Genomic DNA, 17,546 nt, shown 5'->3' on the forward strand with positions numbered 1-17,546 from the left:
GACACCGGCAGACAGCATTCAGAACAGGGCCCTCTGTGCAGTCAGACAAATAAATATCCCAGCCTCTGCCTATGGGTTCAGGAGGGAAAAGGAGTTGAGATGCTGGGAATGGAATTTAAAATTGTACATGAGGTCCATTTCTTGTATAGACACATGCTGAGGGAGAGGGACATACAGCGAATACTGGGGCACAGGAGATTAGAATCTATAGCAGCTAGGGGAGAACACAGGTGAAGGAGCATGGCTCAACTATAGGATTCTCCCACTCCTCAGTGGCTTTACAGAGATGTCAGAGCTAGGAGCCAGTTGGAAGCAGCTGGCAACAATTGTATTGCCAACCTCAAAACTCATTAGTCATGCCCCATCTCCCTCCTCTCAACTTGCCCCTAAGCTAGTATCTTAAAGCCATAAGATTTAAAAAATAATTTGGGTTCTCTTTAGTTGCCTTCTGGTTTCTAAGCAATTGGGATGTACTGAGTTCACGTTTTCAAGCTTTTCTCCACAACCATGTGGGCTGTAATCTTATTTTTCAGTTAAAAAACCCATAACAAACAATACCTGAATTTGGAGGTTGTGGCTCTAAGAAAGACATCAAGTATCAAAAGAGTTTACAACATTGCAACAGACTTCTTAGTCTGGAGATATATATAGCCCTGCAAATTCGCAGATGTCTGCTGATATCTACATCTGCGGATGCGGTTTTTTGTTTACCATCTTTATGGATCAAATTCTTGTATCCACGCAGGGCTCTAGTGATATTAGCTCTTGAGGAAACTGTCCACCTATGCTCTCTAGTATGAGGGAGGAGACAGAGGAGAAAATTTGCCCTGCTTGGAACAGAAGCCTTGGTCCCTCAGGGAGCGCTGCCTCATGTCACCACAATGGAACCCTTCCAGCCCCTCCCTCAGCCAGGAATGGGACAGGAGTCACAGAACTCTCCCTAATTAAACTTTTTTCTAAACCTGCAATTTGTGGTTTAGAATGAGTTTTCTGCACAGTGTGGTGCACCTAAAGTGGTGACACCCACACTTCAAAGGTTGTGGGGATCCTGAGCAATTTACAATGGGCGGTGTGGGATTAGAGAAGGCAGTTTGTATTGGGATGTTCACTAATTAAGGATACATAGACGGTTTCACTTCAGAGAAAAGGAACATGCGGAAGAAGGAATCAGATTTTTTTTTTTTTTTTTTTTTAAAGTGTAGCGACTCTGCCCACATGTGGGCAAAGGCTGGCAGTGCTAGAGGACAGCAACATTTAAATGGAAGACACCGAAAGTGAGCGGTGATTTAAGGGAGACCAACAGCACACTCCCATTAACAAGAGACCTTTCCACTTTGAACCCCGTGCAACAGCTTGTTTCAAGTTTTGATAAGAGTGTGAGTGCCCCATAGGTCTTATGAGCATTTAGTGCTTAAATAAGGGCCTGCTTATATGGGCCCTGATTCCATATCCTGAAAGGAAAACGTAGGTGCAAATTTCTAGTTAGCATAGTTATGTATTTTATAGTGTATTACAGAGAGTTAGCCTGTTTGTGAAATTTGTTATTAAAAAAACATGAGGGCAGGAAATTGTCAAGATTCACAGGCAGAAATACACCCTGCTCTTTATGCTTGTTATAGATCCTTGGAGCCCCCATTGGGCTAGGCATTGTATAAATACAAAACAAAAAGACTGCTCCTGCCCAAAGAGTTTACAATCTAAGACTATGTCTACACTATAAGCTAGGGGTATGACTCCCCTGCTCATGTACACACACACACACTGGAGAATTAAAAAAAACAAAATCATACAGGCCAGGGGTGAGTGGATCTGAATCCACAACCTTTACACAGTGGCAAGGTTGCTATTGAGCCAAAATGATAAATGTACTGAATAAAATAGCAGAAACAGAACTAAAAAATGTCATCAGTGTTGTCTCAAATAGCTGTGCAGGCAAGTCGGTTAACAAAACTGGTTGTTCTTGTAAATCTGATGCGTTAGAAGATTTGGGAAGACTAAAATATAGGTAAATATACAATACTACTCTGCCTTTTTGAAACATGTCAAGAAGCAGAGTTCGATCACACTAAGAGGGTAAATGAGTTTTGTTTGTAAATAAATTCGACAGCATAGCTGAAGGCAAGTTCTTTTGTAGAGAGCACATGCAGAAACATCAACATAAACAACAACCTTTAGAGAAGGAGATGGAAAAGCTCTGACAATGCTGCATTTTAACAATGATAAGGTAAATTAAAAACTTAGAATTCTGTGCTGCTATTTATTTTCCTTAGCAATATGTAGGTGACTGGCTCTGTTGTCTAGTTTTGGGTGAAAATCAATGAAAACAGGCATGTGCTGCAAAGAATGATGAAAAGACTGGCTTTTCCAGACCAGAAACCTACAGTTACATTTACACACTCTCTCCCTGCCTCATAGGTATCAAAGGTCAAGTTCTTGACAGGAACGGACAACCTGTACCAAATGTAATAGTAGAAGCCAAAGGAAGGGAACATGTCTGTCCTTATAGAACGAATCAACACGGAGAATATTACCTTCTTCTCCTGCCTGGAATCTATGTGATTAATGTAAGATGGCTACTCTGCTAAATCTTGGTTTCTAAACTATGTTCAGAGGGTTCTAGAAATTGCCAGAGGCAGGATCCTATAAAATTAAGATTTTGGGGGTGGTTTTTTTTTTGTTTTGTTTTAATGAGATAAATATACAGTGTCTACACAGGGCACGTGGTTCCCTTAACTCAGGGGTCCCCAAACTACGGCCAATGGGCCGCATCTGGCCTGCCAACACATTTTGACCAGCCTGCTCCCCCCTCCCGGTCCAATCCCTTCCCTCTCTGTCCCCTCCCACATGATGTGGGCCCAGTGCCCTGGCCAGGAGCCACACCCAGCCCCAAGCAGCGTCACACGGTGGTCGCTCCCTCCCCCTCCCACGTGACATAGGCCCAGCCGCTCCGGCCCACCATAAAAATAAGACTGAATGGTGTGGCCATTGCAGCTGAAAGTTTGGGGACCCCTGCCCTAACTGCTGACAATGGCCATTCACCTCTTGGTACCAATGTCAATCAATATTAATCAATTCAGCATTTAGCAATACTCATTACTTATTGCAAAGTGAGCAGGTTAGAAGTACAAAAGGCTTCATTTGGACACAGAACACGGGGAGGGGGAATGGCAAGGACTGACATGACAGAATGAAATTCCCTTCACTCGGAGGTCTTTATGAATAGTAGTTGCATATTTTTAGGGTGAGCAGGATTAGATTTTTATTGGTACATGTCAATAAATGTTGATTTCATCATACACACACAAATCAACAAAAATATTTCCATTGATCATTGAAATTTACAGATAGGCAAAGAAAGAAAAATGCTGCTTAACAAATTATTAGAGCTTGATTTAAGGATATTTACTTTTTAATATTTTGACACGATGACAGTGTCAAAACTAAAAAAAGTGCTTAAAAATAAACAGTGATAGTATCCATTGAAAGTATCAAAATATAAAAAAAACAAATGCTACCAAGCCTACCTATTTGGAACGTTTCCAGGTATGGCTTGGTGCTGTTCTGAAAAGTGACTATGTAAAAATGGCACCTTCTCACCATGCAGAGCCATATTTGCCCAACTGAGTGAGAAAAATAAGTACAGAAAACCTTATTTTCTAAAACGAGTGCTAAGTGCGACAAACTATCAGCGTTTTCTAAAGCCTAATATCTAGGTGGTAACATAATAGGCCTTCAATTTGGGGCAGGTTTGTCCTAAACAGTCAAGTCCCACTACTGTTGATAACTTTAAGATACTGTATTCTAAACGGTAGCAGTTTTTTGCAGGAGTCTCAGGATTTCTGTGACCAGATACAAAAAGTCATTGAGGTTGATGAGGTAACAGAACTTGGACATACTGCTCTGGGAACAACTTAAATAACTAAAAGCTGGTTTGCAACTCTACGTACTAGCAGAAAGCAGCAATATTCAGTAGAACTAGACAGGTTTGTGGACAGGGAAGGGTGGTGGCTCCCTTCTATGCTACCTCTCCCCCAGCCCATAGAAGTCCCTTTGTAGAATGTCTGCTTCCACCTCAAGGGATATTGCACCCTGTATAGAAAGTAACTCACTGACTGATTTAAAATGGAAGAGTCATATCTCAAGAGTTCTCTAATACTTTGCATCAGTTTAATAAATTAGAAATATTTAAAGGGCAGCTTTACTCTGAAAAGTGACTGTAAAAATGCTATTTTGGGATTCTATGCCTATTGCTTCAGTGGATTTTCACATCAGATGTCCACTTACAAGTGAAGAGAGAATTTTTCCTAACTACCAGCCCTGTAAAACTTGCACTGGGGATCTGAGAGTCAAGCTGGGTTTCTCCATCTAATGCATCATCCCAACTGACAGGTTTTGCAGGCCAGGTCAAACCTTTGACTGCATCATCTATCCTTCAAAGGAGTTTCATATATTTAAGTAATTGTAATTTAATACGCATGTGTGTTAATTTACAAGATTGAGTGAGCAGTAGATTTAATTTTATTTTAGCTCTGTTGACGCCGCAGAGCTAACAGGAGTAAAAAAAAACAAGGTTACTTACCAGTAACTGATGTTCTTCGAGATGTGTTGCTCATGTCCATTCCATTATAGGTGAGTGCACACCATCATGCACGGTTCCCGGAACTTTTTCCCCTTAGCAGATCCCATAGGGCCGGCTATGACGCTCCCTGGAGCCCCGCGCACATGCCGTGGTATATGAGGCGCTGCCGGCCCTATGCCCCCTCAATCCCTTCTTTCTGCCAACTCCGGCAGCGGGGACGGGGGGTGAGATGTGGAATGAACATGAGCAACACATCTCAAAGAACATCAGTTACTGTTAAGTAACCTTGTTTTCTTCTTCGAGTGATTGCTCATGTCCATTCCATTATAGGTGACTAACAAGCAATACCTTGGAGGTGGGTAGGAGTTACCGGTGAGCTACCCTCAGCCCGGCTCTGCCGAATCCCACATCTTCTGTCGCCTACTGGGCAATGGTGCTTGAGTACGCTGTGATGGTTCCCGGAAGGGACACCCTCGCCTGCTGGTCACAGAACTTGATGCATGATGTAATCCACAAGGAGATGCCATCTCCTCTCCTCCTCCGAACCGTGCGGTTTGGGAAAAACACGGGGAGAAAATTATCTTGGTTACAATGAAATTGGGGCACCATCTTGGGCAGGAAGGGTGGATGCGGCCTCAACTGCACCTTATCCTTATAGAATACTGTATAAGGGGGCTCTGAGGTCAAGGCCCCAATCTCAGAGACCCTCCTCACTGAGGTAATGGCCACCAGGAAGGCTACCTTCCCTGAAGACATGAGCAGGGGGCATGAAGCCATGGATTCAAAGGGGGGCCTGTGAGTCTCGAGAGGACCAGGTTGAGATCCCAGGGAGGCCCCGGGTCACAGACCTGAAGGTAAAGCCTCTCCACCCCCTTGAGGAACCTGACCGACATGGGGTGGGAGAACAGCGATCTCCCCTCTAGCTGCTGATGGAAGGCTGAAATGGCCACCAGGTGAATCTTCAACGAGGCCAGCGCCAGACCCTGGAGCTTTAGCTGGAGTAGGTACTCCAGGGTTGCCTGTTAAGGCAATAGGCTGGGCAGACTGCCCCAGACTCCACCTAAGAGGTAAACCGTTTCCACTTAGCCCGATACACAACCTGTGTAGAAGGTTTCCTGCGGCCAAGCAGGAGTTGTTGGGCCTTGTCGAGACGGAACCAATAGGTACCGAATAAGGTTCGGTTTATAGGATACGGGAGGTCAGAGAGACAGTGACAAGGCTTGTTTTTTCTTAACCAATAAATTTTTATTTTAAACAAATGACAGTAAAGATTGAGGGAAACTCTGGGCGCGAAAGAACAAAGTGCGCCACCCAAGACTTCTGCCTTAATGATCTCACAGGATCAATGCATGGCTGTCACTTTTGTGACACTAGGGTGCCCAGTTATGGAGTTTCCCCAAGAGAGTTTACAATACAAACAACAAACAAAAGTTAGTTTATACTTACAAAGCTTAAGCAATAATACCTCATGTTGGCCAATCCTTACACAACCGCTTGCCTTAGATTCTGCAGACAGGAGAGAGTCGCTATGGGTGATCAGTCCGTAGCGAAGCAGGCTAGTGAGAATGCGTCAGCCCACTGAATTAACACGCTCTTACCCTGGGTGTTAGGTAACCCTTCTTCCTCTCTGGCTACTGTTGCTTGGCATCCAGGTTTTATAGTTTTCCACATGCAACAGTTTGCTATGCCTTAGTGACCATTGGCTATCATTTGCCACATAACCTTTTAAGGTTATCACTTGGCTTCCAGCCAACCAGAGGCCTACACATCGCCAGGTAATATATAGGGTAATATGGCTTAAACCTATGCCATTCCCTTATAAGGTGACATATACGTGTAGTTCATATTGTTGAGTCAACCCTCCTTAGACCACTTCCTTGTCCCGCAGGGGTTGGGATGTGGTGCTGCAGACGCCATTATGTGATTCCATTTCCACAGGCCTGCACCGAGCAGGCTCTCTCTCCCTCAGTCAGCCACAGGGCCTCTAGGCTGTGAGGTGCAGGGGGTCCAGGTCCGGGTGCAACAGTTCACGAGGAACGCGTTGGAAATCGACCCAGTCATGCGACCCCGGAGTGAACAGAACCTCGGCTGTTCCGTGTTCCAGGCCAACGCAAATAGGTATAGTTGGGGAACGCCCCCCTTCTAGAAGATCATCGCCACCACCTCTGGGTGCAATGGCCAGTCGTGGCAGGGTAGGAACGACTTGCTGAGGCTATCTGCCTCATCGTTCTTGTCTCCTGGGAGTCATTGCAGAGGGCCGAGGGGCGCTCTCCCCCCGCCCGTCTATGTAAACCATGGCTGCGGTGTTGTCCGTCAGCACCTGCACCACTCTGGCTTTTGGGAATTGAAAGGACACCTTATACGCTAGGTGAATGGCCCTCAGCTCCTTCACGTTGCTGTGCAGGAGCTTCTCCTCCCCGACCAGAGCCCCTGATTGCCTGGGTTGGCGCTGAAGCGGGCTCCCCCATCCTACATCTGGAAGTATCAGAAATTAGGGTGACCAACGGGACCAGTACCTCAAATGGAACACCTTTCATCATTGCCCGGGGTGTCCACCACCAGTCTAGGGAGGCTAGGACAGGCTGGGGAACTGTGACCACCCGGTCCAGTGGGTGTCTTCTTGGCACATATACCGAGGTCAACCATGCCTGAAGCGGTCTGAGCTTCAGGCGAGCTAGTCTCAACTACATGCATGCAGGCCACCATGCGGTCTAACAGCTGTGGACAGTGCCTGGCTGATGCCGTGAGGCATCGGCATACACTCAGTGAACTCCCTTGGAGCCGTGGATAGGCCAAAGGGCAGGGCTGTGAGCTGGTAGTGGGGGCCAGCCACCGTGAGACGGAGGAATGCCTGTGGCTGGGGAGGATAGACACCTGAAGTGAGAGGAAGGAAGAGGGATGTAGGGAGAGGATTGTTGGGTCGGGTAGGAATAAACTATTTAACTGTTGTCCGACCCCCTGGGAGGCCACTGTTGGGGGCTGAGGACAAGCTGGGGGGTTGATTTCTACTTCTGAACCCCCTATTCCTGTTCTTATTTCTATAGGGTTGAAAAGACCTAGATGGAGGCCTTGGCTGCTGCTGCGCCTGGGGCCATGACTGCCGCCTGGAAGCCTGGGGCGTGTACAGGCCCAGGAAGCGAAGCGTGGCCGTGGAGTCCTTCAGACCATGCAGCTTTGCATCAGTCTGATTGGAGAATAGGGCCGACTCATCGAAGGGGAGGCCCTGAATTGATTGCTGCACCTCCTGGGACAGACCCGAGGATTGCAGCCATGAGCACCTTCTCATGGCAATGGCGGAGGCTATGGTCCTGCCCACCAAGTCAGCAGCGTCACTGATGTCTGGAGCGCTGCCCTATCCACCGTGGTTCCTTCCTTCACGATGGTGGTAAAGTCTGCGGCCTGGTCCTGGGGCAAGGCCTTAGTAAATCGCGCGAGGGAGTCCCACAAGTTAAAATTGTATCTACCCAGGAGGGTCTGATGGTTGGCAATCCTGAACTGGAGGGCTGCCATTGAATACATTTTTCTCCCAAACAAATCTAGCTTTTTGCTGTCTTTGTTCTTGGGAGTGGAACCTGGCTGACCTTGCCTGTCCCACTGGTTGGCTGCGTCTACCACCAGGGTTCCTGGGGCCGGGTGAGTGAGCAAATACTTGAACCCTTCGGCCGTGACATAATACTTTTTCTCGGCCATCTTTGACGTAGGGGCGACTGAAGAAGGAGTTTGCCACAGGGCCTTTACAATTTTGAGGACCCTGTTGTGGACTGGTAAGGCCACTCTCGCTGGGACAGCCACCGCCAGCACATTGAAGAGGGTATCATCGGCCTCCTCTAACTCCTTCACCTCCAGCCCCAAGTTAGAGGCCACCCTCTTGCGCCCTGAAATCCTCCAGTGGGGCCATATGGTCCCGGGAGACTGCCTCATCTGGTGAGGAGGAAGACTGATGAGGCGCATCCTGCGGGTGTTCCCTCACCTAATGAAGGGATGAACCCATAGAGGGTCCCTCCATGGTCTCCAACTCCTCGTCCGAGGAGTGGTGTCTATGGGCCTTCTCCTGAGCCAGAAGCACGGACCAAACCCCCGCTGACAGGATGAATTATGGCCCCTGTCCCATCTGGATGCCCCATGAGGCCCAATAAGGCCATTGCTGCAGCCATTGACCCTGGGGCCAACCTAGGGCTGACTGTGCCACTGGCTCTGGCGCCTTGTGGGGCGTTGGCTGTCCCGACGACTGTCCCCCCTGTGGGGCCCCAAGCCACTAGACCTGCGGTGGCGTGCACGGCCTCAGTCCCGGGTGCTGTCTCATGCCGGGGACTGTCCTCTCAATGCCTCTGACCTGGAGGACGATGAGGACCACCTCAGTCACCGCAAACGGTGCCGGCGAGTAGAGGTGTGCTCCAAGGAGCTCAAGGTACCGGAGCATCGTCTCTGCACCGATGACTTGCAGTGCCGCTTACCCTTTGGTGATCGAGACTGGCGCCGCGCCGAACTCCGCAGTACGGAGCCTGACTCCAGCGACCGGATTCCACATCAGGGAACTGTGCGGTGTGGGGTCTTCATATGGCGACCGGGTTCCGCGCCACCTCAGTGTGGGTGAACCCCTCGGTGCCAAGCCCTTTGACGGTCACCGGGTTTCTGCGCCGCCTCGGTGCGGGCGAACTTCTCAGTGCCGGGGATCTGGAGCAGGAGGTGTCTGAGTGCCTCCTGGCAGACCTTGACCGGTGCCGCCTCTTGGTCTGCGCTGCCTCTGGTGCTGGGGATGGATGTTGGCACTGAGAGGGAGACTCTGCATCCTGAGTCGAAGCAGGCCGGCTCGATAACGCTGACCTGGAACGACTGCTGGGGGAGCATCCTTGCCGGGTGGCCGTCTGGGTGGAGATCTTCCTCCCCATACCGGGGATCTCCACCACCCTTCAAGGAGACCCAACGAGGGCTTGCCCCGGGACACCGGCCCCTTCTCCCTCGGTGGTAGGGGGGGTGGAGGTGGCGTAGGCAAGGCCAACAAGGCTCTTGCCACCTGAAAAGCCTCTGGTGTCGACAGGGGCACTCTCCCACTTCCAGGAGTTGGGGAGGCTCCCTGCTCGGAGATGCAGGCACTGGAGAAGACTCTATGGGCTGTGGCTGGTGCATTTCTGCACTCGACCCTGCCCGCACTGATGGCGCAGGAGAGTGTCCACACTCTGCGTGCTGTCTCTTCTTCTTCGGCACTGGGGATGTTGCTCGGTGCCGAGTCAAGCCCAGTGCCGGCGGTGCACTCTGCACCAAGGAGACGCTCAGTGCTGAGGTGGAGCGGGACGGCTCGGACACCGGGCAGAGCGCTGCCTCCACGAGCAGGGCTTTTAACCGGATTTCTCGGTCCTTCTGAGTCCGCTGTTTAAAAGCCCTGCAGATCTTACATTTATCTTTCCTGTGCTCTTCCCCCAGGCACTTAAGGCACCGATTTTGGGGGTCGCTGAGTGGGAAAGCCTTCCTGCAGGAGGCGCACTGCTTAAATCCAGGTGACCAGGGCATGGCTTGGCCGCTCTTAAGTCCCTCAGGGACTTCTTATCTAACTACACTTAACTACTTAAAGCTAATTAAAGTACTTCGAATAACAAAAAGTTGAAAGAAGGGGAATGGTACTTGCAGAGAGCAAGGCTAGTTCCAGCAACCGTCATGAGCGGAAAGAAGGAACTGAGGGGGTGTAGGGCCGGCAGTGCCTCATATACCGCAGCATGTGTGCGGGACTCCAGGGGGCACCAGAGCCGGCCCTATGGGATCTGCTAAGGGGAAAAAAGTTGCGGGAACTGTGCATAGTGGCGTGCACTCACCTACAATGGAATGGACATGAGCAATCACTCGAAGAACATCATTTACGTTAACAGATATGACTCTGCAGCCGGGGAGTGGATTGGCTGGGTAAGAAGCTGCCATACTTTTCAGAGTAGAACCTCACTTTAAAAAAGAAAAATATACACTTCCCAACCTACAGTCAGCAAAAGCGAATGACAGTTGTTGACTCTAGTTGTTTGGCCTATGCAAGGCAGAAATTTCCATATAAACACGAATATATATTGCAAGCGGCAAGGAGAAATCTTGACTGATGTCAGAGTTCATGGTAATATATTTGTTATTCCCTGTGGATATTTCCCCATCCAATATATACAAACACATCCTGAATTCTATCCAGCACTTATTTGTCCCTAGCCTCTTACTCAATCAAATGGAATATTCTTACTTAGGCTCACTCAATACAGACTTCATTTCTTTGCTCTGATAGGCAGACATAATTTTAGTCATCCAATATGTTTTCCCCTAAATGGTTTTCTAAATCACGTTGATGACTAAGTTAATTGTTCATTCATCATTAACCAACAAACTGGCTAAAGTAAAATTAATTAAATTCCTTTTGTTCTCTGTGAAAAAATTGCCAAGAGATATTATCCCCAATCACCTATAATGCTATTGCAGCAGGCGTAAACTTTTGTAAAATATTTCTCACCCTTCTCATTTATTCTGTTAATAAATTCATAATATTCATTACTCATTAATATTTATTGTGTACCTTTACTTTATCTTTAACATGTTTTCACAGTCTACCTAATTTATACAGGAGGGGAGCTACATCTAATCTCTGCATTAGATAAAAAGAAGCACTCTACAATATTTGTAATGTAACTTATATAACTCAAAGGACTAAGGCTGGCGTGTTAAACCAAACTAGTAAGAACATTTTCTTGTTTGTCCTTAGGCTACAGCACCTGGATATGGATCAATACTAAAGACACTGCAAGTACCAAATGGTCCTGGAAACTTCAGTGCTTTGAAATATGACTTCGTTTTCCCAGAAGCTTCCACCACAGGAGGAGATGCTTCATGCCCTACCAAACCTCTTTATCTGAATTTTGAAAGCATTTCAGCAGCAGTAAAACCTACTTTACATTTCTTGGCTTTAATGACTGTTTTGTATACAGTTTTCAAATAAAGCCAAGATTGAATTTTAGGTGAGATGTGACAGCATAATCTCTAACAAATGTGTTTTTAAAAGCTAAAAGTTGTTTTTGCAAAAGAGTATATTATTGTATAATTGAATACATAAAATTATTTTTTATCAAGTTTACTATAGTTTTTTAAAATGTTGGCTGGACAATCAAATGTTTTGATTGTTTAAATATACAGAATAATGACCTTAAATCACAACAGAAAAGCTAAACTCGAGTCCTTTTCCCAGCATTTTCAGCCAAGATGGCTGATATCCAGTCCCTTTTCATAACATCAAGCCCGCAGTCAGCTTGTCTTCACAAATTGAAGGAAGCTCAGGTGTCTCTCAGCACCTTTGATCTCTACCTGAAAACACAGTCATCTCGCACACTGTATACCTCTTCCTCTTAATTTTCTTCTGAAGTCTCCACAAGCTCTTCATTAACATTTGACTCAGTGTGCTTATAGACTTCTGTTCTAAGACCACAATGATCCACCAGGGAGATAAGTGTCTCCCACCTCCTGTCAGGAGAAGTATGCTTCAAGGCACACTACAGGCCTAGAAAACATAATTTTCAGTATATATACACATAACTCCTAACATATTCTTCATACATATATCTCACAATAATTATGATGACCAGTGTGAAACAGACTTTTAGGAGAAGTTTTACAGGATTTCTTTGTGGTAAACCCAGGGGATCTTTGTACCCATATGTGCCCCTATGCCCTCTGCCATTTGGAATCAAGACGTCCTTGGATCACTGTAATCCTATCAATCAGAAAAAAACAAGTCTCACTTAAGAAAGTTGAGAGCTAATCTAACAGTCCTCCAGGAAACCCACCTCATTGAGTCTGAGGCTTTTTTAGTAATTACCCAGCCAAGTGTAGGGAAGTGTCAGTCCCGTTCAATAAAAAATTGAACACACAAAACCTATCAATTGATAAAGGAACATGGAATGAAAACTTGTTAAAGCTTCTATCTCCCATGTAATGTACATTTTTGTTAACTCTATGCCCCTAACAAAGATAATTCCTCCTTTTTCAATCAATTATTTTGAGGTTAACTCCTCCCTAAAAAATCTGATTATAGCAAGGGACTTCACTGAAATGTTAGACCTGCTTTGGGACAGATAGAGCAGACTTCAGCATTCCTAATTTTCCACTAGACAGACCATTACTGCCCAGATGGAGAAATGGGGCTTAAAAGGACATATGGAAGCATCAGCACCCAATAGATAGAAACAATGCCTTTTTCTCACCCCTGCATTCCATATAATCACAGACAATGTTTTTTGGTATCTCATTAATAATGAAATAAAACCTATTACGATCTTTGATCACGCACCTGGGCATGGCTGCTCTCATCTCCTGAAAAAGAGGGGCTACCAGAAGGTGGAGGTTAAACTCCTCTTTATTACTAGACACACAATTTTAAAAGTTTGTGGAGGAAGAAATAACATTTGTCTTTGAGACCAATGAAAACTGTTGATCTCCTAAGCAATCTCATGAGCATCCTTTCAAGGCATCCTTAAGGGGAAGGATAATATCCTACTTCTCTCATAAAAAGAGAGTTAGGCAGGGTGAGCTGATGAATTTAATTTAAAGGCTCAAAGAGGCGGACCTCAGCTATGCTGATTCTCTCTCTTCTGATAAACTCCAAGGGGACCAATCTCAGATATAAAATTAATAAATTAACCTCAGCTCAGGATGAATTTGCTTTGTATAGAGTGAAACAGACATACTAGGAATCCAGCAAAGGTGGGAAACTATTAGTGCTTAAACTTAGATTGTATTCACTGAAAGCTAACATCCCCACAGTTCACTCATCAAGAGCAGATACTCAAAAACTATTAATGAACAAATCTCTAAATTCTACCAACGCTCATATTTAAAGGAAGACTCTCCTGTTGATTAATTAATTACTTGAGGAATACACCCAAAATCTGCAACTCCCCCAGCCAACAGAAGAACAAAAAAATTGGCTTGATTCCCTTTTATATACTTCTGAGAGTATGGCTATCCTAGGTGTAGTGAAGGGGTGAGCCTCCTTCCCATACTGCCAGGGAGAACCAGACGGGGCCGGTGAGGGCGGAGCTAGAGCCTGCCTGTCTACCAACCCAGAAGCGAGGGGGCGGGGCAGGAAGTACAAAGGAGAGGCCCAGAAGTTCAGTTGGCAGCCGACTCCCGGAGGAGAAGGATGTCCCTCCAGGGCTGCCGGCAGCCTGGTACCCAGGTGAGCCGACCGAGACCAGGTACCCAGGGAAGCGGACCAGGGCCGGCGTCCGGGAGCAGGCGAAGGAGCAGTGCGAGGCCTGGGGCCCCGCAGTACCCCCGGATCCCTCCACCCTGTCGGACCAGGGGATTCTGAAGGGCGAGGACCTGGGGGAGTTACCCGACGCCGACATGGAGGAGGTGGCCCTACAGGGGCCAGACTTGGAGGAGCTGCCCCTGAAGGGGCAAGAGGACAATGGCAAGGTGTGGGCCATGACTGGGCCTGACCTGGAGGAGCTAGCCCCGCCGACGGCCCTAAAGAGCTGCCCGACCTGCCACCTCCTGACGAGATCAAGGGGTTCTACAATCTGCCTCTGGGCACCTACCCCGACGAGGGTGACTGGACACCAGAACCCCAGGTACCTAAGGGACAGGAGGAAGGAAGTAGCCCAGGGGAGGGGCCCCACGGTCCAGGAACTGGGGAACTGGATGGTGAGTCAGCGTGTTGTGGTTGGGACCCCGCGGCATATCCCGCGGAGCCTGTGGCATACCCCTCAGCCACAGCTAGGGACCTGGGCTGGGACACAGTGGAGTCGGGTGGGCCTGCGTCCTCCTCCCCCTTCCCCGACCACACCGGTGACCCTTAGATTGCTCTGCTGCCCCGCCTGGAGCCTACAGATTGCTCTGCTGCCCTGCCCAGGGGGCCTTGAACTAGGTAAAGCTCGGGGACTGTTCTCCCAGCCCCAAGCTAGGACTACCCCTGCTGAGGCAGGGTAGTGAGGGGGTGAGGCCTCCCTCCCAGACTGCCAGGGAGGGCCGACCAACCCCTCTACACTAGGCAATATGAAATTGGATTAATATCCAGGCCTCAAAGACTTTCCTGCTGAATTTTATGCCCAGTTCAAAGATGCTCTCCCAGACTGATCAAAGTGTGCACTGAGGCTTTTTGATAGAGTGCCTCTGCCCTCTTCAATGAATGAAGCCCTAATCTGTCGATCTTAAACCTGACAAAAATACCCATAAACCATGCTAACTATCTACTAATATCCTTAATCAACTCTGATATTAAAATATTGTCTAAAATCCTAGCTAGATTATTAGAAAAAGTAATGAGGAGCATAATACACCTGAACCAGCTGGGTTTTATACAAGAGACAAGGGTTGGACAAAACTTGTCAACTTAAAGTGCTGTCCCACTATCAAAATCCCTTAAAATCAATGGCTGTTTTCTGTTGCTGTATGTGGAAAAAACCTTCAATAGAGTAAATAGGAGGTATTTGTTCCTCAGCCTACAAAAATAAGGATTTTGTCCCTCTTTCATTTCCTAGGTTGGAATTGGAGCACAAAAGTGTATGTTGCAACCAATAACTACATCTCCCCTCCTTTCAGTCTCTACCACAGTAATAGACAAGGCTGTCCCTGCCTCCCCTCCTATTTGATGTGGCCTTCAAGCTGCTGGCAATACAAATTTAGAGCACACCAGGCCATCCAAGGTATTAAAAGAAAAATATGCTTATATACTGATATACTATTATTCATCACCAACCCCCTTTAGACCATCCCCAACATATTACAAACCAGAGAATTGTTTGGGAAAATCTCAGGGCACAAAATTAATTGGCACAAGTGGGAGGCTCTCAGTATCTCTCAAGGAGTGCATAATGTCGTCCACCTAGACAAAGCTTTTTGCTGGCAGCAGGAGGAAATCAGCAGGAGGCTTGGGAGTCCACTCTCCAAGAAATATCCAAGAAAGTCAAAATTAATTTTAATCCTTTTATCACACAGATAGCTTTGAATTTACACCAATAGTAGCTCCTCCCTCTATCCCTTTGGGATATTAAAGATGAATGTCCTCTCAATATTTCTATTTATTCTTAGCTCCTTGCCAGTTTATAATTACCCTTCTGGGTTGTTTTTTCCTCTGAGAATTAACATTTTTAAGATCTTCTTAGGGGGTGTAGGCAACAAGCCCAGAATATCCTTTGAAAAAACACAGCTGCCTGTCAGATCAGGAGGCTTTGGACCTATCCAACTTTAGGCTTTACTATATATCCTCAATCCTGAAACAAGTCACATAATGAGCCTTCAGTGCTTAGGCTGTCCAACCTGGCTGTACCTGGAGGAAGGAACTGTAGCCCCCCACCACTAAAATCAGTTCTAAAAATCAGAGTTCTACCATTTTCCTAAAGATATGTCACAAATCTCACATCTTAGAAAGCTCGGTTTCTGGTTGTGTCTCAGTTTGGATATCAGACCTTATTACATTCAGAGACTTCAATTTGGGGGTAATTCCAAAATTTTAATTGCACATAGACCCATTCTATGGCCTGACTGAATTTAAACAAAAGGCATTCTGAGCATTAACCACATAATTGAAAATGATTCTTTCATGCCCTTTCCTTGTCTTAGGACGGAATTCCAACTGAACACAAAGAAGGAAGGAATAGCAATACCTTCATACTTGGCAACACCAATTTGGTTTGGACGCCTTTGCAGCACCAGAACTTCTAACTTGTGGCTTCCTGAAAAAGTTACACCATCTACTTAGGTCACTGTCTAGTCTGTATTCCTACGTGTCAGGCAAATTGGCATTCAGCAGGTACCATATTAGAAAGGAACATGAGTGATCAGTTTCCCTTACCAACGTTCAGTGGAATCAGATTTATTCAACTATACAACATTGCTTGCTAGATTTGGGATTAAAATTGGTCTAGCAGAAAATTCTTTGGGGGATGCACTGGACTCCATATAGACTTTTCAAATCCAGAGCACCCAGGTCTGACAAATGCTGGCAGTGCAATGCAGCAGGTTCCAAACTTACACCATATGTTTTGGTACTGTCTTGTGAGCCATCTTTCCTGGAAAGAGCCAATTTCTTTCTCTCCAGTGTGGAGCTGCAGGCTAGCCAAACCATTTTAGGCCTAACAAATCCATCTGGGAAACAAGTCCTTTGAAACACTATGGTTAGATACAGTTCTGATCACAGCCGAACATCTAATTCTACAACGGTGGAAGTCCCAAATGCACCCAACTATCAAAGAATGGTGTTCTCACTTGGGGAATCTGGTGACAAGGGAATGAATAACATTTTACAGCAGAAACTACCAAGTTAATAGATATATAGTCTATTTTTAGAAGCATCAGACTAATCAGGTAAAATCCTCATCACCCCCACCCCAGACCTTAGACTCCTATCATCTCCTCAACCCTTTCCTTCCTCTTCTCCCTCTCCTCTTTGTGCTATCATTCCCCTCCTCTCCTCTTTTACTTCCCTCTCCGGCTTTTCCTTGGCCCTCTTTTTACTCTCTATACTCCCTTTTCTCTTCTGCTTATCTCTTTTTATGAAAGGGAATAATTCTGGAGATTAGTTTATGATCTTACTTTACAAAGAACCCCGAACTGGGACTGAATAACAAAATGACCATCATTACGTAACTAGGCAGGCAAATCTCTTTAACCAGTCAAACACTGTCTTTGCTATATTATTCTTTGCCCTTAATAATGAAGTTTGGTCTTACTTGTCGTAAAATCTGATGTTGGCTCTACTTCAGATCAGATAACATAAAGAACAAAGAAGAAAGGTAACAGTGTTAAAATAAACGAAGACTAAACTTAAAAAAAAAAAGTTGGGTGGGACTGGAGTACAGTTAAAAAAAAAAAAAAAAAAAAAGGAAACCTACCTTCCATAATCAGAGTTCTTCAACATGTGTGGTCCCTATCTATATTCCACTGTGGACACTTGTGCTCCATGCACCTCAGACTAGAAGATTCTTGCTAGTAGAGTCTGTTGGTCTTG

At 46.3% G+C, this 17,546-nt stretch overlaps 2 protein-coding genes across 4 annotated transcripts in view; one reads left to right on the plus strand and one right to left on the minus strand.

The window, feature by feature from the left end:
• CPM (carboxypeptidase M) overlaps positions 1 to 11,641 on the plus strand; it is a 67,025-nt gene extending 55,384 nt beyond the window's left edge. The window contains exons 8-9 of the mRNA XM_067564058.1: positions 2,416 to 2,564; positions 11,307 to 11,641. Coding sequence (XP_067420159.1) covers positions 2,416 to 2,564; positions 11,307 to 11,540 — 383 coding nt within the window. The 3' untranslated portion in view covers positions 11,541 to 11,641. The remainder of the gene's footprint in view (positions 1 to 2,415; positions 2,565 to 11,306) is intronic.
• MDM2 (MDM2 proto-oncogene) overlaps positions 1 to 17,546 on the minus strand; it is a 77,252-nt gene that overhangs the window by 25,233 nt on the left and 34,473 nt on the right. The gene's annotated exons all lie outside the window — the stretch shown is intronic.

Source organism: Emydura macquarii, unplaced genomic scaffold, assembly GCF_026122565.2.
Source record: "Emydura macquarii macquarii isolate MOO-44397 ecotype Brisbane River unplaced genomic scaffold, CSIRO-AGI_Emac_v2 contig_2636, whole genome shotgun sequence".
Lineage (NCBI taxonomy): Eukaryota > Metazoa > Chordata > Testudines > Chelidae > Emydura > Emydura macquarii.